This window comes from Triturus cristatus, chromosome 1_2 (assembly GCF_964204655.1).
Source record: "Triturus cristatus chromosome 1_2, aTriCri1.1, whole genome shotgun sequence".
NCBI classification, from domain to species: Eukaryota; Metazoa; Chordata; class Amphibia; order Caudata; family Salamandridae; genus Triturus; species Triturus cristatus.
The window spans coordinates 372514146-372538583 of NC_140580.1; the positions used below are offsets into that span (position 1 = coordinate 372514146).

General features: G+C 44.0%; 1 protein-coding gene across 2 annotated transcripts in view; it reads right to left on the reverse strand.

Moving 5' to 3' along the window:
• Positions 1-24438, reverse strand: part of POLR3A (RNA polymerase III subunit A) — a 316237-nt gene that overhangs the window by 48385 nt on the left and 243414 nt on the right. For both annotated transcript variants that reach the window (XM_085604841.1, XM_085604831.1), the window contains 4 exons: positions 5656-5742; positions 5449-5531; positions 5132-5302; positions 4184-4277 (listed from right to left, as the gene is read on the reverse strand). In XM_085604841.1, the coding sequence (XP_085460967.1) occupies positions 4184-4277; positions 5132-5302; positions 5449-5531; positions 5656-5742 (435 nt within the window). The remainder of the gene's footprint in view (positions 1-4183; positions 4278-5131; positions 5303-5448; positions 5532-5655; positions 5743-24438) is intronic.

A 24438-nucleotide genomic window follows, 5' to 3' on the forward strand; every position in this document is an offset into this window, starting at 1 on the left:
ACCCTAAGTACCCTAAGTACCCAGGGCTGAGTGACCAAGGAAGGCCTCTAAGAGCTGCAGCACACCTTGTGCCACCCTTAGAGGCCCTGTACCCTTACACACACACACACTGCCTTTGCAGGCTAAGTGTTTGGGTGCAAGACAAAAACAAAGTCGACATGGCACACATCCCTGTGTGCCATGCCCATCGCCTACACTGCCATGGCATACATCAGTCAGCCCTCTAGCTGGGTGCCTTATGCCAATGGTGTGGGCACAGGAGCAGGAGCCCTGTGCCCCTACAGTGCCCAGGTCAATTCCTGAGCCCTGTAAGTGCAGTGCTGCCATTTAAGAGTACATGGTGCTGAGAGCTCGTCAAACACTAGCTCCACAGCACCATAATGGCAGACTGGGAAGTTTGGTATCAAACTTCTCAGCACATTAAACCCACACTGATGCCAGTATGGGATTTAATGTACTCAGCACCCCAGAGGGCATCTTAGAGGTGCCCCCTTAAACCTAACCTACGAATCCACGTCTGCTCTGAGGCTGCCTAGGCTGCCACCCAGCAGACATGTTGCTGGACCCCTGGGTAGGAGAGCCCCTGGTCTCCTGGTCCTGCAACAATGCACATCCTGGGCGAGGTGCTAGATCTCCTCCCCCAGGATGGGCAGGGGGAAGCTGCAAAGGCATGCCGCCTCTGTGAGCTTCCCCAGGCCCCTGCAACCCCCCACTCTGGCGGGAAGCTTTGGCCGATAACCCCAAATAAGGACAGGGGATGTGCCAGCCTGCCAACCCCACCCCTAAGGTGGGGGGGGGGGCGAGGTGAAGCACATCTCCGGGCTCTCGCCATCTTGAAGATGGGGAGCCCTACCTTATCAGGACTAGGCTACTGTCCCCCTCCCAAAGGAGAGAGGCAGGATAGGGGGTGTACCCACCCCAGGACGGGGACCCATTGGTCCCTGCCCTTCACCTACCTGTAACGTCCCTAAATCTAGTATTTAGGGGCACCCTGAACCTTCCTTCCCCAGATTCCAGATTTGAAACTACAAAGAGCAAGAAGAAAGAAGATCTGCCTTGCAGCTGCTGAGAAGAGGAAGACACCAACTGCTTTGGCCCCAGCCCTACCGGCCTGTCGACCCTCGAACCTGCTCCTGCTCCAACCCGGCACCTCTTGTGGCCAGCAACCTCACCAACCCCGGAGGACCTGGCTACCTTTTGGCTCTAAAACCCTGGGACTCCCATGAGTAGAGGCTCTACTCGAAAACCTATCTCTAATCCCTGGCAGCAGCCCGGAACCGCGAACCTAGCACACTCTGCACCAGCCAAGCCTGGCCAGTGCCGGAGTGAACAAAGACCCTGAGGACGACCCCACGGCGACTGTGACCCCGAGTCCGGCACCCAAGGACCTCCCTCGACACTCCTGAAGAAGCCTGCAGCCTCAGAACAAGGTGCCCCCCCAACCGCGATCAACAGAGGGTAAGATTTCCCGACACCTAAAGGCACCCCTGCACGCGGCACCCCGCGGCCCCCTGTGCCCAATCCCGGGGTACCTACATATCATCCAACTACCCAACTTACCTCTCGAAGTGGTGGTGGCACCTGAAGAGTCCTAGTCCCCGAGCTTGCAGTCTTTTTCCAAACCGGAGATTTCCCATTGAAATCCATTGAGCGCCCGAAGGCTCAAAAGCCCTCTGCACCCAGCTGCCCGAGTGGCCCTGGCAGTGAAAACTCTACACCTACCTACTTCCCCACTTGCCCTGAGTAAGTGACCAGGAGCCCAGCTCCCACAGCTGCGTGGCTTGCCAGACAGCAGCCACCAAACAAGGCCCCCCCTATCCCTCATAGGAGAACATTGGGCCTAACTCTCTCTGCACCGGCCGCCCTAGAGCCACTGAGGGTGAACCAACTGTACCTACCTGACCCTGGGAGACCCCCGAGTCTGTGCCCAGAACCTCAACTCTACCAGTCGAGTACTTACCCTTAAACCGCAAACTCTATTTTCCTCATAGGGTAACATTGACTGGCTTTTTCCTGAAATTTCTTCTAAGTGTGGACTTTTCAAATCTTCAAATATTCACCAAAAATCAGCCAAATGACAAAAACGAATTTACTCACCTGCTCTTAGGTGAGTTCCCAGTGCTGGATCTTGGTGCCCAGCACTGACTCTGAAAAATACCCACAACTGTACTTACTCTTAACTCAATTTTCTCCCATAGGAAACCATTGAATGTTTTTCTGTGAAATTTCTTCTAAGTGTCGATTTCTGCAATCTTTAAATATTCCTCAAAAATCGTATAATATCTGAAAACGTAATTACTTACCTCTTTTGGATAAAGGTCCCAGTACTGAGTCTAGGCACCCAGTACTGGATTACAAAAGTAACGAGAACATACTGTACCTATAACCTGAATTTTCTTCCATAGGGAATCATTGACTGTTTTCTCTGAAATATTTTCTAAGTGTCAACTTTTAAAATAGCTAAATATTAGTTAAAAATCATTACAGTACTTAAGTCGACTTTCATCACTTGATTGAGAACTGACCCAGGACTGAATCTAGGATCCAGTCCTGGAATTACAAAAGTAATCTAAAAAGTAATCTGTTGCAATTAACTTGAATTTACCATTGAGCTCAATGTATTGTTGTGTTTAGAAATAGAGTTGCCTACTGCAACCACTTGTAATTGTTTACTAAAGTCTATTGCATATACAAAAGTATTTATATGAAACATCTCCTGTCGAGAAAGTATATTTTAAATCCAAGTGTTGGTTCTAAAATAAAACAAGCATATATGTTTTTATATATAAACCATTGGCCTAGAGTTCAGTTATTGAGTGTGTGGAACCATTTGCTGACTGAGTGTGTACAACAAATGCTTTACACTGTCCTCTGATACTGCCTTACTGCTCGACCAAGCTACCACTTTAGAGAGTAAGGTTATATCTAACTTTAACCTGTTAAACCCTGGGGGTCTGTGGACTCTGTACACCCTGTACCTATTAAGGAACAGTATATACAGAGCCACTTTCTCACACTGGCAATAGGCATTATTAGCTCTAGGTAGTGCACAGTGATATTCTCTGTTGTGAATGAGCCAGATTATGTGATCAGAGGGCACCCAAGACTTTTTTCAGTGGTTTTCCAAACCTCAACCATGACATTTTATGTTCTAGAAGTTGCCAATAAACCATCTGTTGTCTTCACTTTGCTAGAATTGGATCTATGGTGATTAAAGGTGGGCAAATTGTGACGGTTTTGGGTCACTGAAATACTAGGTTGGTAGAAGGTGGACAGAAAGAGGCTGTCAGAAGACCAGACCATTCCGAAAAAAAGGCCCATCACATTGTATATGGATATACAGAAAAGCAACCAGTTGGGCTCCTTTTATAATGATGGACCATAGCTTCTACCCTTTCTATAGGGCAGGTGTCCTTTGATGGAATTAGTTATGCAGAATGGAAACCACTCATCCAAAATCCTTCCATAGAGAAGAGGTCCATCAGGGCCCATTCTACAGACACGACTTTTCACAAACTCATGACAAGCAATGACCTATTAAGTACTGCTATAATGGTACATCCATAATGGCCCCTTGACACATTTTGGATCACCATGGCCTATTTGTCAGAGGAACAAGCGTAACATCCACCTCCATTCAAGTGGGAAAATCAGATACTCTTTACAGAGGGAAGTGGTAACTGCTTTCTATAGACTGACCCATCACAGACCACTGTGGAGGCCCAATCAGTCAGAACAACTGCAACATTTCCCCCCCTATCAAATATTTGCTCTCATATCCAGGGAAAGTACAGCACTATCACGGATTTGTGTCATATGCATCCAAATGAAATGGGATTCATCTCAGCCAAAACATTGTTTTGATTCCATGACAAGAGTTTCCACCTCCCCTTTATCTACACTTCACTGCGTTCAGCACCATCCATTATAGAGAGATTATTTCCTAGGACTTTACAGCACCTTCAAGTTAAAGAATGTGCTTTTAACAGCTTCTTATTCAGGCACTCCTTTATTAGATGAGCAGGTGATGGTTCATACTAATAGATACAATATTAAATGCAGAACCCTTAAGATATGCACATTGTGTCTTATTCTTTTGGATACATTAACTTCTGCAATTCTCCTATCCTGCAGACATTAGAGACTTGTAAAATGGCACTGTAGAGAGTTCCAAACAGCTTACCTCCCCTAAAAGAGTCTTTTCAATTCTTCCTTTCACAAGTCGTCCAAAATCTGCATCATCATCCTTCTCCAGATTTGCAGTAATTATAGGGGTGCTGTCAAAGAATTGGAACAGCAGGCAAAAATGTGAGACACCAGCATAAGTACTAATTGTGATCCACTTCATACCTGCATGTGTGCTGTTCATGAATTGACCTCAAATTGACATCAAACAACTTTGAGTGCAGAGCTTCATAGGTGTGAACACATCGACCCAGCACAATACCAGTCTTTGAATCAATTCTGTAGTGTGACCAGACGCTTACAAGGACTTTAGCCTCAAGTTTTGCAACTCTAGCGCTACTTTCCAACTATCAGGTCATGACTAGAGGTTAATCAATGGTTCACCAGTAGTTGGACCCTCGACAGGAGCCTTGCATTTAGGATATACCAGGTATAATAGATCTTCATCCCCAGCAGTGACCAGGTTGGTCAATACTTAAATGGCAGTCTCAGTCCCAGTTAAGTTTTTTTTCTTCAGTTACATATTGCCCACGCCTCCCGAAGTTAACTACCTTTCCCTCCACCTGAACAGAAAGTAGACCCATTCTAAATAATAAACTGTAACACTACCAATTTTTAAACTCATTAAAATACTTCAGCTGTAGCTTTTCATTTGCTTAAAAGAAATTTGGTGTAAGCTGGCTGAAATGCTCCATATACAATCTTACTTCCAGACGCCATGGTCCCAGTAAGGATACTTTGTCTAGTGTTGCCCATCTAACCTCCTCAAGGTGTGCAGGATGAAAGACACTGGGAATTCTAAAGCTATTACGTCTGTTTGTCAGACTAATCAAGACACACTTGACAGTAGCCTGGTTTAAAAAAAAACCTTCTCTCCTCTTCAGGGAGGGTTGACTGGGGTGTGAAACAGAAAAGCATATAAAACAAGATAAATGCGGAATCCTACCTGATAGCCTTTGAGGCATTGATGATCTCCTTGATCCTTGGCACCCCCAGAGTGATGTTCATGGAGGCGACTCCGGCAAAGTGAAAAGTCTTCAGGGTCATTTGCGTGCCAGGCTCTCCAATGCTCTGTGCACACAGGGCACCTACAGCAGAACCAGGTTCCATCTGTGCCCTGCAAAAAAACATAAGGCAGATCATGCAAGGTAGCTCTGAACAGATTTTGCAAAAAACGAACTAAAAACAATTGGTGGCCCAGTCAGAGAGCAGGTCTGACCTCTGATAATCTGGATGGATAATAATAATGCAAACACCAAATACCTCATATACTTATCCCTGCAGGTCTCCAGGAATTTTTCTAGTTGGGTTGGGGTGATCCTATCCAACTGGTACAATACACGAGGCTGAAGAAGAAAACATTTAATCAAACAGTTTAAGATGGTAAACCCTAGCCAGTTCTATACACATATACACATCCTTCATGGAAAGTTCTGAAAAAGCTGGGGTGATGTGGTTAGTTAATCATACCTCAGTGGTCCCGTTGTCATTGATGCCATACTTGTCCCTGGTCTTCTTTATCTTTTCAGACACATCTTTAATAAAGTTTTTGATCTCCTAAAATGAGTATTAAAAGTAAGTCTGAGAACAGAGACACCATAATCTGCATTTGAATGCAAGATTGATGAAAATGTATGCAGGTGCACTTCAACACTAACAGACATACAAGTTCTTGTCCATCACAAGGGCACACCGGTAACTCGAATATATGAGGTGTGTTTGAAATTATAAAATAACTGGAGAATTTTAAAACATTACCATGGAGAAAGCAACCCGTGATGGTAACTGAAAAAGCTTACATTAGATTATGGCATTTTGAATCCTGCTATGGTGCAATGTTTTGAAATGGCCTATGTGAAAAATGTTTAACTAGGACACTTGGGAACCGTGTAACAATCTTCACAAATATTCTATAAAATTCCCATATTTGAAATGCAACCATTGCTGTACTACATTCGCAGAACATCAAACCTCCATGATTTTTTTAACTTGACTCACATTCTGAAAGGTGAGAATTCTCGTAACACAGCATCCTGCTCAGGGACTAAACGAAAAACTACAGCATGTCTTAGAAAATCAAGACGCACCAAGAAAAGAAGCAGCATAGGTTCCTTGAAACCGATAATGGATGTGGGCAAGCCTTTCGGAGATCTTGTTTCTGAACACATGGACCCGGAAATGGATGAAGTTTGAGTGAACTGAGCAAAAACACAAAAGGGCAGTAAACACAGGGGACGGATGCATATCCTCCTGAACCTTGTGCGCAATTAAGTAAAAGCTGTGCTTGCAGGACATCTTGTAGCTGTATTGAGCAAGCATTCTGATGGATATTATCTTCCGATGCAGATTATCCATCACTTGAAGCAGCACCTTTTCACATCCTGGGTGGGAGTTCATTTATCTATCCATCCGTGGTAACTGGAACATCAAGAAACCTTTTTGTTATTACAACTCTCCAAACCAATGCCATAAGGGACATCATCGTTGTGCCTACCGGGAACCATCTGTGCACCTTACCTCAGTTGTGGCTCCTCACATCACAGATGGATGTCAAAAAAGTGAAACTGAAAAAAGGAACAGCACCCAGAGCTTAAGCATGGAAGATTGAAGGTTGGTCACAACAAATAAACTTTTTCCAACAGATAACTTCCTCGCGCATATTCATCATCTCTTGAAAGACTCACATAGGAGGGGAATGACGAACTCAGAGGTGAGACCAACCCAGCCTCCTCTTTCACTATGACATCAAGGCAAATGTGAGTGAAATACAATCTTGCCACCTAACATGTCTTCTCAGCTGTCCTTAATTTATTGCTTGATTTCACGGAGTAGATTCTGATTATTTTAGGGATCCTTTTTTTGTAATCTCATAGCAATTAAATGATCTATCTAGAAATATATTGACCCTTCTCTTCACTAGCTAAACTAACAAACAGCCAACCCTGAACTCCCCTGTCCAGATACATCAAAACTCAGAGCCCATTTAGGATCAAGGCAATAGCACTTATCTACCATAGAAAGGTGTAGGAGAGAAAAGAAGGCCGATACGTGAATCATTGCTGAGAGGATGGTTCAAGACCTTCCTATGCAAGACAGAATGTTGGACTTCTAGACTAACATTGCCCGTGAAAACTGATGAGAGCTTGTAACGCACAACGCTTGAAGTTCACATTCTGGGTTAATGCTCTCAAGAAAAAAAACTTTCAGAGTAATGACATAAAGTACATTATTGAAACTGCCCAAAAGAAAACACAGAAATCTCATCACCAAGTTCAAATCCCAATGCAGGGTCACCAAATGTTTTGGAGGAAATATCTGCTAAGTTCTTCATAAATAGTTTAATAGTCTGGACGGAAAATAATAGGAACCCGGTAAGTAAACCAATCACCACATATGACTTCATAGTACCAAAATATATGGTGTCAATATTCCAACCTCTTCTACTTGGGGCCTAGTGACTTTTCCCTAACACATTGCATAATCAGTTTTCCTTGAAGTTCTACAGACTACAATAAAACCTCCAAGACATTCTCAGATAGGTCCCAAACCAGGTATCGCATTCGCTTAAGAGCTACACATGCTTGCCAAGCTTGGAAAGAGAATCTGGCCCATTCCTCTACAAGACAAGCACATGGAGAGCTCCAGCAATTCAGAGCACCATATTCTACTTGGGCAGTCTAAAGCAATGCAGGTCTTGGGAAAGCAGGCCAACTACAGCTTTCTCAGTCCCAAAAGAACCTGGGATGCTGGGAAGGTGTATAGAGAAAAGTGATGCCGTAGATAACAAATATGGCATTATAAAGAGCACAGCAAAGGAAGAAAAAAACTCTGAAGGAAAACAGCTGTCACTTCTTGTACAGCTATCGAGCTGGAAAATGTTCTAAACAGAGAAACTGGCACCCATCACCTTTCAATGCAGTGCACACTTGTGGAAGATTGCCTCCTTCTAACAGATAATCTAGCACTATGTTCTGATTCCCTTTTCAAATAGGCTCATGTGTAGTAATCTCTTTGTTTTTGGAGCATCAAACCAGATATGCATGATGCCTCTATAGAGTGGGAGTACGCTCACTGCCCCTTGCTGACAGTAGCTTTTTGGTCAGGACCTGAACCATCTTCCCTTAGGCACAATTGGGAATAAATGCTATGGCCAGCCAATTGTCCTCAGCCACAGGATATTTAAGTGAGACTCACTCACACTGCAACCTCACATAGACGTATTCTTCATCACAGTGATACTCTGCCAATGTTGCTGAAACTGCTCATTCCTTAAAGAGACTCTCCTAAAATAGCCATGCGAAAGGTCCTGGCAAAGGAGATTTGCAATAGAGATACAATCTTGCAAGAACCTCCAGTGTAGGTAACATTGCCCAGGGGCAAGCTATTTTCCAACAATTAAAGCTTATGAGGGATGTCTGCTTTAGCCCTGATAACTTGCTTCATGTCAATGGGCATGTCCAACAGCTCATTCTAAACATCTCTTGTGAAAACGAAGGTCTTTATTAATAAAAGATGTTATAGCTCTATCTTCTGAACTTATGGAATGTCAGAACCAACAGTGGCTATCCTTGTCTGAAGCGACTCCTTGTCTGGTCCACCTCCATCTCAAACTAACTGCAGAGAGGCAACCTCTAACCCCGAAGCAATAAACCTGCAGTTCAAGAAGCATTTAACAGGTGAAGGGCCATGGCTGTCAGACAATGTAGCAGCCATGAGACGCTATATACATTCACCCCTTTCAGGTTTTGTTTCGAGCGGTAGACACCAACCACAACTAAACTCTCTCAAGTGAGGTGAGTAATCTGAGAAACCAGATCTCCTTGAAAGTGAGTGTTTTATAAACAATATTTTACTCACTCATTAGGTAGAGAAGGGTTTTTCCTACACAAGAATGGACTCAGATGACCGCTGGTATAGAGAAAATGAAAGTTTACCTTTGCATTCATCTCAGACATAGCAGTGACCCTACATGTTTTACCATCCAGTGAAGGAAATAAAATACCTAGGACTTCTGTGTCCTTTCTCTGGGCCACTGTGAAGGTTGTAAACTCACCTGAGAATGTTGCATACGGAGTTGGTGACCTAAGTTCAGTTCTGAGAGCGTGGGAAGATCCTTAGCAATGTGGCAAGCGGAACACAGGCCCGCCTTCCACATTATCTATCATCTATATCCTTTCAATCAACATTATCATCAACTCCTTTGCCAATGGAAAAGGCATGTGCATGTGGCAATTTCTCAAAATAAAGAATCAACAACAGGAAAACCAGCCCAATACCTTGTCCATGTTAATGTTTGTTCAGTTAGAACACCCAGGGCAGAGAAGAAGGTAACCACAGAACAGGGGAGTGCTGCGGCTGCCTAGCTAACATTAATCCAAACGCAAAGCGATGTCTTGTGCAGCACTGGAGGTACCAAAGACACAATATGAAGGGGGCTAAGAGTCTTCAGTGACAAAGGTCCAAAGATCATGTCCAAGGAGTCCATTCAGGGATAGAGTCAGTGGATGCAAATTCCTGTGCAGCATCCCTCGATTAGGCAGGAAGTGGCCCAACAAAGTGATTTGATTTACACACTTCTAGAGCCCGATTGCCTGGGTGCATCTCGGCAAGAGCATAATTTTACATCCAACCTCTGAAGCGTAGATAACCAACCAAGAGGAGCAGCTATACTACAAGGAGAGAGAAAATAACCATGTTTTCAAATATTTCCGAAAACAGAGAAAATGGGTCTGACTTTAAAGATTCTGGGGCATGCTGTTCCAGAGATTACAAGTGGAATGAACAAAACCGCAACCACCCCATGCCACTTTCTTGATCTTGGAAACAAACACTGATCTCGACTTGGCTGACAGAAAAAATCTCTTAGGAGAGTACCATCTGAACTTGTTCTTGAGATATTCTGGCCCTGAACCGTGTAATAACTCTTGTGCAAGACACAAAGCTTTAAAGGCAATTCTCTTCCTTACTGGGAGCCAATGAAGCTCCACCAATGTGAATGTTACAGATTTAAACCTTGGAATTGTTTTCAGTAGGTGGCAGGCTGTGTTTTGCAACATCTGTAGCTTATTTATTGATCTCTGTTTAATCTCAATGTACAAGGCATTACAGTAATGAAGCCTTCGATGAAACTAAAGGTGATAACCACAGAGTTTTGCAAATCTAGGGGAATGAAGGGTAACACTTTCTTCAGCATTTTTATTAAGAAACAAAAAGTTCAAGAGAATTTTTTTATCTGACCCTCAAATGACAGCTCGACATAAAAAATTACACCCACATTCCACGCTTTAGAGGCTGGTTGAGGAAGGGAACCAAGGGACTGAAGCCACCAAGAATGATTCCAAAGTCAACATCCTTCCCAAAAAGAATAAACTGAGTTTTTGGGGGATTCAGTTTTAATCAATTTTCACTCATCCAATTATCAAGTGAGCACTTTGTTTATTAAACATTCAGTACACCCAGCAAAAGTCTCCAAACTGGTTAAGGCTGGGGTATGGTTTGTCAAAATGTGCTAGCATCTTTGTTTGTTAATTATGTGAAGTTTATTTGTAATGAGCACTATCACCCCTTAGAGTATATTGGTGCTGAGGAGAGGAGGTGTGTCCCCCTAGCCTTCATCTTCTTGCATAACTCAAGAAGGACAGAGGAGGCTTTCATGTGTGGTGAGCACTCATTCCACATTTTATGGGAGATGTATGTTGAGGCTTCGGACTTGTTTCTGTGGATGCATGGGATGTGTGCTAGTAGAAGTCTGGCAGAGCAGAGGTGCTTGGGATGTTGATGGAAGGAGCTCATGCTCTTCAGGTAGGCAGGGTCATGTTGTGCAGTGCCCAGACTGAGTGAAAGATTTCAAATGAGTGCATTTGTATACTGGGAACCAGTGGAGCTCTCGGAGGTGTGATGTGTGTTCTGCATGGGAGGTTGAGGATGAGTTGGCTGCTGAGTTCTGGATGGTTCATAGTCTTCTGGTGAGTAAGCTTGGTGATTTGGGCGTAGCAGGGTGTTACCAAAGTCCAGGTCGATTTGACAAGGGCGTGTGTGACAGTTTCTCTGGTGCTGTTTGGGGCTGTTTTTAGTTCTTCCGCAGCATCTTCAGGATGTGAAAGCAGGATGCAGTGACAGCATTGACTTGAGTGGGCATGTCCAGTATGTTGTCAATGACGAACCAAGGTTCCTGGCTTGGTGGCTGGGGTTTGGTGTGTGTCCCACGTTGACTGGCCACCAGATTCAGTCCCATGGCAAGGTGCTTTTATCCGTGATCACTACTTCAGTCTTGTTGGTGTTGAGCTTAAGGTAGTTGGCTTTTCAGATGGTGACTTCAGTCATGAAGAAAGTGAAATTGTTGCTTGTGCTCTTGTCCGAAAGGGAGAGTATGAGTTGCGTGTCACCAGTGTAAAGGAGGATGTGGACAGTGGACATCATGTGCACAACTTTGGCTAGATGGTCATGTAAGCATTGAAGAGGGTTGGGCTGAGGGAAGGACCTTGAGGCACTTTGCAGATGAGAGTTCGGGCTGTAAACGAGTATGGTGCTGGGATGACCACCTGGGTTCTGTCTGTCAAGGAGCATATCCATCGTAGAGCTGGACATAGATGGCAATCTGATGCAGGCATTTGATTGCATTTGTATTTATATACCGCTTACTACCCCTGATGAGGTGTGAAATCACTTTTCAGCAAGTAGCATGCTACATCGGAACCCAAAAGGATGAGTGGTGGATTAGTATAGGTACATACGAGTTTATATGAGAGGTGGACACGCAACTCTGATAGGATAATAGAGGAATAGAAGAGGGAAGAGTTTAGAAAGGGATTAGGGAGATCAGAGTAGTCAAATGAGGTTTGGGATGGGTTAAAGGAAGGATACAAGAGGGAAGAATTCAAAATAGGCTGTTTGGGAAATCATCGTATGAAAATTAGGTCTGGGGTGAGCCAGGAAGGATAGAGGAGGCAAGAGTCTAGAGAGGGTTATTTCGGAGATTATAGTTGTTAAATGAGGTTTAAGATGAGTCAAAGAGTGGAGGTAGAGGATATATTGAGGTAGGTATAGGGTGAGACGGATGCGAAATTCAAAACCATTACTAATGACATGAGTAAAATATTGAGACAGGGGGGCTACAGTAAGGATATTTTGAGGGCAACTCTTAAGAGGGTGAACAGACTGACACAAAATGAGATATTGTTTAAAAACCGCCCAGAAATATCACAGAAATAAGATAAAAATAAACTGACGTATATAACATCTTACAGGACAGACCACCATTTAGTGTGAAAGATTTTGTCAATGCATGGGTATATTCTAAATAGTGATACAGTAAGGTCACCACTAAACCACTCATCACGCAAAGGAAGGCAAAGTCATTGAGGGACAGGTTGGTATCGAATGACATTAGAACAAGTACCACCTCATGGTTAAAACCAACCAAAGGATTTTATAAATGCAGTAGGAGCAAGGCCTGCAAACACGGCGAAAACACCACTTCTGTGCACACATCTTTTGGATATGAACTTATTAATTCGAAACATCTCACCTGTAAGAGTGAATATGCGGTATACATGTTAAAATGTGGATGCAACAAAATGTACCTTGGTAGAACTATTTTGCAAGCGCATAAGAGTCTTAAAACATTTGTGAGCCATTAAGAATAGGGATAACAGCTACCCACTTGCAAGACACTTTTGGCAAGCACACAAAGGAACATGGATTCTTTTCATTATTCTGTGATTGACATGTTCCCCTAAAATCCAAGGGGAGGTAACAGGGAGAAGACCCTCCGCAGACTCCAAGCCAGATACATTTTAAAACTAGATGATCTTGAACCTAGTGGGTTGAATTTTGATGCTGAATTACATGTGTTTATTTAACTTTTTTTTGCCTTCTTTCAGGGTTCCATCTTGTATCATACTTATTACTTATTATATTCTCTCTATTTTATGTTTTAGGACCAACTAACAAGAAATTATTAATTGGAAGCCAGTAGACAAAGAGAGAAGGGCCTGGTGAAATATCTACAAGCCATTTCGGCGATTTGAGATACGCACTTTTTTTTGTGTTCTAATCTTTCTTTGATAGTTTGTTCAACAGTATTAGTAAAATGTGGAAAACTTTGCTTTAATATTGGTAATTATTTTGTTAGTTCATAATTGAGTAATCAGTTTGCACGACTGAAGGCTTATATGGTGGATGCATTTCGGCATTAAGTGTATAACATTGTAAGAATTTGCAAACATTCATGTTGCGATAAGACCACTTGGGCACAATTGTTCAGTCAGATAATGCTGCATGGCTGAAATGAGCCTATCATGTTTTGCATGCTCAGATCATGGACTGCTTCATGGTTATGTTCTATGAGTTTGCCCACTTGGTATCAGTGATTAAGCAAAGCTATTAGGTTTGCATGTTCGATATATTTATAGACAATACCATGCATGATTGACTCATTTCAGGCATTGGAGAATAGATACTTATCCAAATGACCCTTTTTATAAACACAAAAATATTACCATGGTTTCTTGAGAAACTGCTGAAATATATACATATGTTCATGCTATGATGTAATGTTTATTGTTTAAATATGACAGGCATGATGGCGTCCGTTCTCATGAAAGTACGTGAAGAACCGAAACGTGTTGATGCACTATGCCAAATAAAATTGAAACTTTGGAACTCACATACTGCAAGTGTTTTCTTCACTTAAGGACTAAAGAACTTGTTTAGGATTTAAAAGCATGCGGGTCATCACGCTGTATCTGGCACAAGTTTAGTGCAAACCAACACTATATTTAACCACAAGTAATATATACATTTGTTAAGCAGACCTAAAGAATATCTCTATAGTTTAAAAACCATAGTTATCATACATATTTGTACAAAGAAATACACATCTAGATATATACATATAATCAAATTATAAATGTTTACATACGCAGGGATATGATGTACATTAGTGTTTGAGTATGATGATTATGTAGGAAAGAGCGAACTCTTCAGCAGTCTTCTGAAGATAAAATAGTTATCCATGGATCTCATGTTTGGGGGTAATGAATTCCATAGTTTGGCTGCTTGAACAGAGAAAGATGAACCACCTATGGTCTTTTTCTTGTATGGGTGTGTTTTGAGGAGAGGTGCCAATCTTGGACAGAGGTTCTTTTGTTGAATGTACTTGGCGTTTTTATTCCTGATGGAAAGCAGTCCTGTTCCATTTATTGGTTTGTGGGCGATATACAGCAGCCTGACGGTAGATCTCTGGCAACCGGTAAGCACTGTAGCGCCCTCAAGGCAGGGAGATGTGAGCTTATGGTTTTACATGTAGGAGTAGTCTGCCAGCAGAGTTCTGAATCCATTGTAGTTTTTTTTATAGCTGATAAAGATGGTCCGTGGCAGAGGCCTCTGCCATAATCAAGTTTAGACAGTACAATAGAAACAGTAGCCAGAAAATTGTGTGGAAATTCCAGGTGGGGGAAGATGCGTCGCAGAGGATTCATGGTGATGAATCTTGATCTTGCTAATTTGTCCACTTGGCTTTCATTGAGAACTTGGAGTCCATGGTAATTGCAAGGTTTCTTACTTCCATAGATTCTTTAGAAGGTGGTCCCAGATTTCTTTGCTGCTGTTAGTGCTGGCGTCAATGCGGCCTCCGAATGCTGTGCATTAGTTTTTCAAATCCGTTGGTGGTAGCGTCTCAGGGTAGATATGAAGACATATTTGTCCGTTCTGTCTTGGCTCATTCTTTCATTATGCTTCAGTTGCTTGCAGTGGAGTGTTATCAACCTGAGTTTCTCTATGTACTAGCTGGCTTGTGGTAATTTGTTTTTCTGTTAAGCTGTGCTTCAGGGGTCCAGGGTGTCAGTGAAATCAGTGATCCAGTATTTCTCAAGGACTTCAGGCAGCCTCCTGGTATGCTCGGAGAGAGAGGACGTCCATTCCTCCTCTAGTGTTTTGTCTGCAGGGACAGGGATGCTGAACAAGGGTATAGTTTGTCCTGGTGATTGGTATTGGTTAGCAGATTTTGATGTTGCTGAAGCAGGAGAATATGAGATCCAAGAGGTGTCCAGTAGCATTGAGTGGGTCCGGTGACGTGCTTCTAGAGGCCAATGTTTCAGATTTGTTCTAGAAGGGTAATCGAGTTCAGGTCAGTGCGATCTCTGAGGAGGATAGAAGTACTAGGGTTGATGCAATAAAATCCGAGACGTTGGTGGCTAAGTTGGTGCGAGGCCCTGGTGGTCTATATAAAAGGGTTAAACACAAGCTCAAGTTTGCTGTGAGGCACAGCTTGAATGTGAGGTGTTCCATGCAGCTAGTGAATGTGTATGTGGAGGTGGTGAAGCAGATCATATCCTTGAATATGATGGTGACTGTCTCCAGGCTTGTGCTGCTGGTCATACCAACTGATCTTGTAGCTGGTGGAGATGGCTGTGGCAAGGTCTCATGCCAAGGTTGGTTTCAGCAATGTTTCAGTGAGGAAGAGCAGGGCCGGGCCAGGCCCTTGGTCGTGTAGCAGGTCCCAGATTTCCGTGGAATGTTTAGTGAGTGAGCGGGTGTTGAGGAGCATGCTTGAGAGTGTGGGGAACTGCATAGGAAGCAGCTGGTCCATGTGTGAGAGAGAGATTAATGTTGGGGGCTGTCTGTGTGAGAAATGAAAGTGGGTGGTTTGGAGGTGTGCAGGAAAACTTGCAAGAGTAGCACTTCCATGCCATGTGATGCAAGGAGAAAGCAGTGCTGCGAGAGGTAGCTGGGGATGAGAGCACAGAGGAGCATGGAAGGATAGTGGTATAAGAGGGTGGACGTGTGAGAAAGTGCAATCTTTCTTGCATGGTATGCCCCCACTTTTGCTGAATTGCTGAATGTACTTTGACTGAGTGTGCCCTGGGCTCCTGCCAATCAGGTACCCAGGGCCTATGTTCCTTCCCTAAAACTGTGCTGAAACCTAAACCCAAATTGGCAAACTCTGGCCACATGTCAGTTCCCGGTAAATGGTACACTGGGTACCCAGTGCCTTGTGACCAGGGAAGGCCCTTAAGGGCTGCAGCACTTATTGTGCCACCCTTAGAGGCCCTGTACCCTGACACACACACACTGCCCTTGCAGGCTGAGTGTCTGGGTACAGAACAAAACCGTTGACATGGCACACATCCCTGTGTGTCATGCCTACAACACACACTGCCCTGGCATACATCAGCCACCCCTCTAGCTGGGTGGCCTATGCCAGTGGTGTGGGTACAGGTGCATGAGCCCTGTGCCCCTACAGTACCCAGGTCCATTCCTGCAGTGCTGCAATTTAAGAGTATATGGTGCTGGGAGATCGTCAACACGAACTCCACAGCACCATGATGGCTCCACTGAAGACTGAGAAGTTTGGTATCAAACTTCTGAGCACAATAAACCCGCAATGATGCCAGTGTGGGATTTAATGTACAATGCACGACAGAGAGCATCTTAGAGCTGCCCCCTGAAGCTAACCTACAATCCACGTCTTGTCTGAAGGGCTGCCTAGGCTGTCACACAGCAGACATGTTGCTGGACCCCTGGGTAGAGAGCCATCTGCTCTCTTGGGCCTGCAACAATGTACATCCTGGATGAGGTGCTAGGTCTCCTCTCCCAGGATGGGCAGGGGAAGCTTCAAAGGCATGTCGCCTTTGTGAGCTTCTCCAGGCCACTTGCTGTACTCAGCAACTGGCCCCTACTGGTTCTGACCCCCACTCTGGCGGGAAGACTAGCCGGAAAACCCAAAGAAGGAAAGGGGGTCTGCCAGCCTCTACCAGCCCCACCCCTCAGGTGGGGGAGGCGAGGTGAAGCATATCTCCGGGCTCTCCCCATCTTGAAGATGGGAAGCCCTGCCCAATCAGGACTACGCTACTGCCCCCCTCCCACAGGAAAGTGGCAGAATAGGAGGTGTCCCTGCCCTTTGCCTACCTGTAACGCCCCTAAATTTAGTATTTAGGGGCACCCTGAACCTTCCTTCCTTAGATCCAGATTCCGAAACAGCAAAGAAGATCAAGAGACAAGAAGACCTGCCGTGCAGCTGCTCACAAGAGGAAGACACCAACTGCTTTGGCCCCAGCCCTACCGGCCTGTCGACCCTCGAACCTGCTCCAGTGGCCAGCAACCTCACAAACCCCGGAGGACCTGGCTACCTTGTGACTCTAAGCAACTGGGACTCCCACGAGCAGTGGTACTGCTCAAAGCAAGTAACTGACCCCTGGCATCAGCCAGGAACCGCAAACCCTGCATACTCTGCACCCGCCAAGCCTGGCCTGTGCTGGAGTGGACAAAGACCCCAAAGACGTCCCCCCGGCGACTGACCCAGAATCCAGCACCCAAGGACCCACCTTGACGCTCCTGACGACACCTGCAGCCTCAGAACCAGGGACCCCTCCAACCGCGACCAGCAGAGGGTAAGATTTCCTAACACCAAAAGGCACCCCTGCGCCCAGCGCCCTTCGGCCCCCTGTGCTCAACTCCTGGATGCCTACCTATCCTCCAACGTACCTCTTGAAGTGGTGGGCACACCTGAAGAAAGTTTGTTCCCGAGCTTGCAGCCGTTGTTCGTTTTTGAGCTTCTCCATTGCAATCCATTGAGCGCCCAACTGCTCAAAAGCACCCTGCACCCAGCCGCCCGAGTGCCCCTGGCAGTGCAATCTCTACTCTACTCCTCCATTTACCCTGAGCAAGTGACCAGGAGCCCAGCTTCCACAGCCGCATGGCCTGCTAGCCAGCAGCTCCAACCAAGGGCCCCCTGCCTCCCATAGGATAACCTTGGGCCTAACTCACTCTGCACCAGGCTGCCCCTGTGCCGCTGAGGGTATAACAACTGTACTGACCTGACCCTGGGAGACCCCTGAGTCTATGCCCAGAACCTTAACTCTGCCAGTCGAGTACTTACCCAAAAGCGGATAACTGTCTTTTCTTCCATAGGGTAACATTGACTGGTTTCACTTGGAAATTCTTCCAAGTGTGGAGTTTCTAAACTTTAAAATATTCACCTAAAATCAACCAAGTAACGAAAATACTCACCTGCTATCAGGAGAGATCCCAGTGCTGGATCTTGGTGCCCAGCACTGACCCTGAAAAGTAATTACAACCCTACTTACCGCTAACCCAATTTTCTTCCATAGGAAACCATTGACTGTTTTTCTGTGAAATTTCTTCTAAGTGTCGATTTTTGCAAACTACAAATATTCTTTAAAAATCGCACCAACTGTGAAAACGTAATTACTTACCTGTTTTAGATGGGTGTCCCAGTGCTGAACCTAGGAGCCCAGCACTGGATTACAAAAGTAACAAGAACATACTTTACCGATAATTTGAATTTCCTTCCATAGGATAACATTGCCTGGTTTTTGCTGAAATAGTTTCAAAGTGTTGATTTTGCAAACTTACAAATATTCGTTAAGAATCGCCTGTGTAACCAAAACACATTCTTTCAATTGTTTAAAGGTGATGCACCAGTGCTGGATCCAGGATCTGAATTGGAAAAAGTAACAATAACCCCACTTACCTGCTAAGCGAAATTCCTCCCATAGGGTAACATTGGTGATTCTATGAGAAAAAGTGTCAACTTTTAAAATACCAAAATATTGCTTAAAAATCACTACTGTAATCAAAACGCTTTTACTCAACTGTTTACAGGAAATGTCCCAGGACTGAATTTAGGGTCCAGTCCTGTGATTAGAAAAGTAATCCTTAAAGTAACTATTTGCATTTAACTAGAAATTCCCGTTGTGCTCAATGTATGATTGTGTTTGAAACTGTGTTGCCTATTGCAACAACTGTGTCTATTGCATTCAAAGCCTATTGCATATTGAAAGTATTTGTCTAAAGCCTCTCATTCAGAGAAAGTATATTTTGAAATCTATTGTTGGTTCTAAAATAAAACAACCATATATCTTTATACAAAACCATCGGCCTAGAGTTCAGTTCTCGAGTGTGTGAGACCATTTGCTAACTGAGTGTGTGCAACAAATGATTTACACTGTCCTCTGATACTGCCTTACTGCTTGTCCAAGCTACCACTTTAGAGAGTAAGGTTATATCTAACTTTAGCCTCTGCCAAACCTCTGGGGACTGTGGACTCTGCGCACACTGTACCCATTTGGTAACAGTATATACAGAGCCACTTTATCTCAGGGAGCACTAGGCTTCCTTGCCCCTGGGCTGTTCCAGGTGTCAATGGGCACACAAGGGTCTTACTTTTAGCGTCTGCCATTAAGCAGGTCCTGCGAGGGGGAAGAGGCGAAGGAGGTACGGGAAGCAAGAGAGCAGGAACTCAAAAGGAGCACAGGAGAAGAAAATAGTGGGAAAAGGAGGGTACAGCTAAGGAGAAATGGCACAAAACAGAAGGTCCCAATCAGGGCAAAGAGGCACAAAATAGAGCGAAAGGTAGGGCAAAGAGGCACAAAGTGAAAGCCACAAAACAGAAATTGGACAAAAATAGAGTGTGAAAAATGGGGCAAACAGGCACACAGCAAAGCCTCAAAACTGAGAAATGACACAAAAACAAAGAGAAAATTGGGGCAAGGAGGTATGAAGCAAAATGTCACAAACCGAGAGGAGGCACAAAAATAGTGAGAAAATGGAGCAGAGTGGCACAACGCAAGCGCTAGATGGCACAATATAGAGGGAGAGAGAGAGAAAGAGTGAGATGGAGCGACCAGGAAAAGGACTGAGAAGGGGAGCCTTAAGGTGCTGGAGCCAGGTCTGAAAGAGAGGGTGGGGGTTGACAGAGAAAAAAGGTTACAGCCAAGGAGAGGTGACACAAACATAAGGTTCCAATCAGGGCAAAGGTCACAAAAAAAGAGAAATGGCACAAAGACAAAGAAAAACAATGTGGCAAAGAGAAAGCAAAAGGTAGTACAACAAATAGAATGCACAAAAAAGTGAAACCTGGAGCAAACTGGCACAAAGCAAGTTAGATGGCATAAAACAGAGAGAGATCGCAAGAAAGAGAGTGAGATTGACCAGGTGAGGAGGGAAGCTGGAGTCTCAAGGCACTGGAGACTGGTCGGAGGACCAGGCATATGTAAATCATAAGAGGACTAAGAAGTACCAGCTTTTCAGGAATTGGTGCACAAGGCTTTGAGTGGAAACACTGTTCAAGAACTGTAGGAGAACAACTGTAGACAAAAAGTTAACAAAGTTCCTGAAATGTAGTCTGTGCTGCAGAATAAAAAAAAAAGATTAGGTAAGAGAGCATGTGTGGCTACTGGTGAGAATGTCACTTCTGATGTAGAGTGCAGCACTGTCATGGAGGCTGGGCCATTGGAGCTGATGGTTTGCTTCCTCATAGTTTATCAAAGCTCTGGGATCCAGTGCTGACCTAGGAGGTATTTCATACACTGGGGATACTGCAGGAGGAAAGTATTCATTACGATAATCAGTTCAAAATAAGCAAACAAATCCATCAACGAAAAAACACGGGGCCTTCAATAATTAGGACTACACCATGATGTCAGATGATAGAACTGCAATTGCTGGGCAATCTTGTTGTAAGGTTACCAGATAACCCAATGCTATTTAGGATGCAATTATCCAGTCCTCCTCTTTTATTTAAAATCCAACACATTTTTGTAGTTATAGTCTTGATTATGGTCAAATTAACCAAATGGACAGAATTAAAGATTGCGATGGTTTGTAAAAGGAAACCTTAGTAATAAAGCAAGGTGTACTTGGTAACAAGAAGTCATCTGGTACGCTTATTTAGAGTAGTTCTTTGCGCAAACCAAGGTCCAAGAAGTTCACAGTTACATGCTGCAGTTGAACATCTCTATGGTCAACTGTCTTCATCCATTAATGGATATGATTTAGCAACACATACTTTCAAGTCTTTAATAACATCAGGGTGTCTCCTCCCCCCCCCCCCACCCCCAAAATACGATCCACCAAGGGGTCAATAAATCTGGTAGCAAACAAGTGAATCAAAACACACAAAAGTCAGCCATATATTGTGGATGGATACATTCTGAGGTACTTAAGACCTACAATGAAATGCCTGAGAAGCTAGAATGCAGCTCACAAAATAGAATTTCAACGATGCATGCTGCAAATAAAAGCGTCTCCACAAATGCATGCTCCTAAATTCGGCAAGCTATACAAAACTTTTCTATTTTTCATTGTAGTTTGTACTTTTATTCTGAGTGTCAATCTTTCAACAAATGCAAATCTGGCTCCGCTCTGGATGCTTTCCCCCCCCCTCCCCCCCAGGTTATGAGGCTAAAGGGAGATAGCCTAAGCTCAACCTACCATGATCTCTTTGCAACATCTTTACAAGTGGAGATCATCCCAACTTGAAGAAAAAGGGCGAATGTCCTTCCCCCCTCAAAAAACCGAATGCAGATCCTGAAATCCTCTCTGATTTCAGACCCATTTCTTTGCTTCCGGGGTTTTTAAGATTATTGAAACGACCGTAAACACTCAACTAAATACATTCTTGGTTTCCTTAAATCTCCTCCACTCTTCACAATCAAGCTTTAGGGCTCTCAACAGCATGGAGACAGCGCGTATGGAGATAACAGACTCCATGAAATTTTCTGATGGAATGTGCCCTTGGACCCTTATGTGACTCCTCCTTAACATATTTTTATGAGCAGGATGATCCACCTGCACAGGGTTCGCTTCTAGGCGTCCTTCTTATCACTGGCAAAGTACATGAAAAATTGGCCTACCACTCAGTTCTCTGTTGAGAGCATGATATAAATGCAGAGAGTTCTCTTTAAGTCCACCATGTGAAGGGTCTCCTCCTTAGGGGGATGTAGCAGGCTGATTAATGGAGCTGCCAATCTTGAGTGTGCCCGGTTGGCTGCCCATGTTATAATATAATATTGATCTCTAACACTCATAATAGTTTCCAATGGGGAACACCACAATAGGGACATATAGGCTTGCACTTATATGTCCTCACCATTAAAATACTGGACCCTACCTCCTGGGCTGAGGCGGGCTATCTCAGGGGTGTCTGACATATAGTAAATGTGGTGCATTTGATTGTGCCACACATGGTGAGGGCACAGTCGAGTTTGAGCAGTTTGCACTGCACCTGCATTCTGCAATGGCAGGCCTGCTGTCAGTAGTTTGCTTGAGTTACCCAGGGTAGCACAATACGTGCTGCAGCCCTGAGGACCCTTTACCACCTATGCCCTGGGTACCCATGGTACCGGACACTAGAGACTTATAAGGGGGCAAAGTCTTTGACAATTAGGGTTACCAATTCACACCTACCAGTTTTGGGGAAAGCACACTGACATTGAGGCCTGTGCACTATTTTCTTACATACTTCAACTACCATTTAACTGTAGGAACGGATGAAGAGAAGAGTGATCTTAACGCCAATGCAAGTGACTGAGTGGGGGTTGCTAATGATCCAGGTGATCTTTTTTGCATGGTGAAAATTAGTGATGTTGACTTGCAGGCAATGGCTGATTCAGGTTCACCGGTGACTATGTTATCTGAACTCACTTTAAAATCATTGTGGACAGACACACTGTTCCAGAAAGGTGGTATTAGAGGAGTTGCACATGGAGCCACTGAAACAAAATTTAGGTAACTTTGAAAATACATTGTGTTTCTCTGAAAGAAGTAGCTCCACAAAAATATATGTAGCGGAGAATGGTCGTGATAACATGGGTTGGATCGACCAAGGCAGGTTGTGAATAATATTAAAACCTGGTACTACCACTACTGTTATGCTGATAAAGCAACTTGATTGAATTGAAGAAATATTGAGTAAAAACCTTCCCATGTTTGCAGTTGGATTTGGCACAGTGAAAGGGTTTGAACACAAAATAGTTTTGAAACCGAATGTAGTGCCCGTTCCTCAAAGAACGTGATGCAGATTTGTCTATCAGGGAAGACCTTAGAAAGCATTTAGAAGAACTTAGTGAGGACAAGGTTATTGAGCCAGTGAATGCTGCTGAATGGGTGAGTGCTGTGGTTATTATTCAAAAGAACAAGCATTGGCAAAGCCAATAGGTTTCGCCTATGCAGATTGTATTGACTGACCATGTTTTTTTTTTTTCATATTGCAGAGCAGTTGAGCTGCAGTGCAATATAACTTTTTTTTTACATTTATTGGTTTCAACCAACATAATAACAGCCAATAGGTGAGTGCAATATAACAAAGTTTTTTTTAAACGCTATGACACGTATAACAGGAAGCACTGGGCGAGAAATAGGTTTCCTGTGGAAGAGATAAACCGTCAGAAGGACAAAGTGACTCCACTCACAAAAGCATGGAGGGCTGAGCTGGAGGTGGCAAAGCGACAATTATTTATGGAACGTGAAGGCCATCACCAACCCAAAATAAGCAAGAGTATTAACAAACCCACTGATGAACAGAATTGGTGCAACAGAGCAGTGCAGCCAAGAAACTGTATTCAAATACGAACTAGAAAAGGATCACTGAGCAAAGAAAGGACAGTGCACACTAATAGGGACAGGACTAGAAGAGCAGAAATGAAAGTCACTTCTTGTACGGAGATATTAGTATTTACAGGAAAGGCGGTACTTGAAAACTAAAGAGCCATATGCTGACCAAGCTCGGTAGTCACAAAATCTATAAACATTTATTGTGATCACAATATCTTTTACTTTATATGGAGTGGGGTTTGTGTCTTCATTCTGTACAACGTTTTAATCAAAATGACCTTACAGAGTGGAATGGAAGTGAAGAAGCACTCCATATACAATAGAAATGAAAGAATTAAAATAAATGCTGGGTGACCATTTTGTAATGTATCTATATGGCACTTCTATAGCGCAAAAATAGCCAAAGGGCAGTGGCGCGTAATCACAAATGATTTAGCAGGAACTGTGATACGGAGGGATTCTGTGGAAATTGAACTAGGAACTGTAATTAATACATAGATATACTGCATGCTTATGACAGCAAATTGTTCACACAGATGGTTTTGTAACACTGGCATAAAGTTAAAAAATATGTAAACTTATGACAAGGTGAAGATGGTCAAAATTATGTATCAAAATCATCCGATATGGCACAGTTGTGTGATACCAACAGACCACGCACGCAACCTAGGCTTCATCCTGGACTCCTCCCTTCTCATGACCAGACAAGTCAACGCCGTCTCCTCGTCGTGCTTCAACATCCTGCGCATGCTACGTAAGATCTTCCGGTGGATCCCCACCGAGACCAGGAAGACGGTCACCCAGGCCCTCGTCACCAGCCGTCTGGACTACGGCAACTCCCTCTACGCCGGAACCACCGCCAAACTCCAGAAGAGACTCCAGCGGATCCAGAACGCC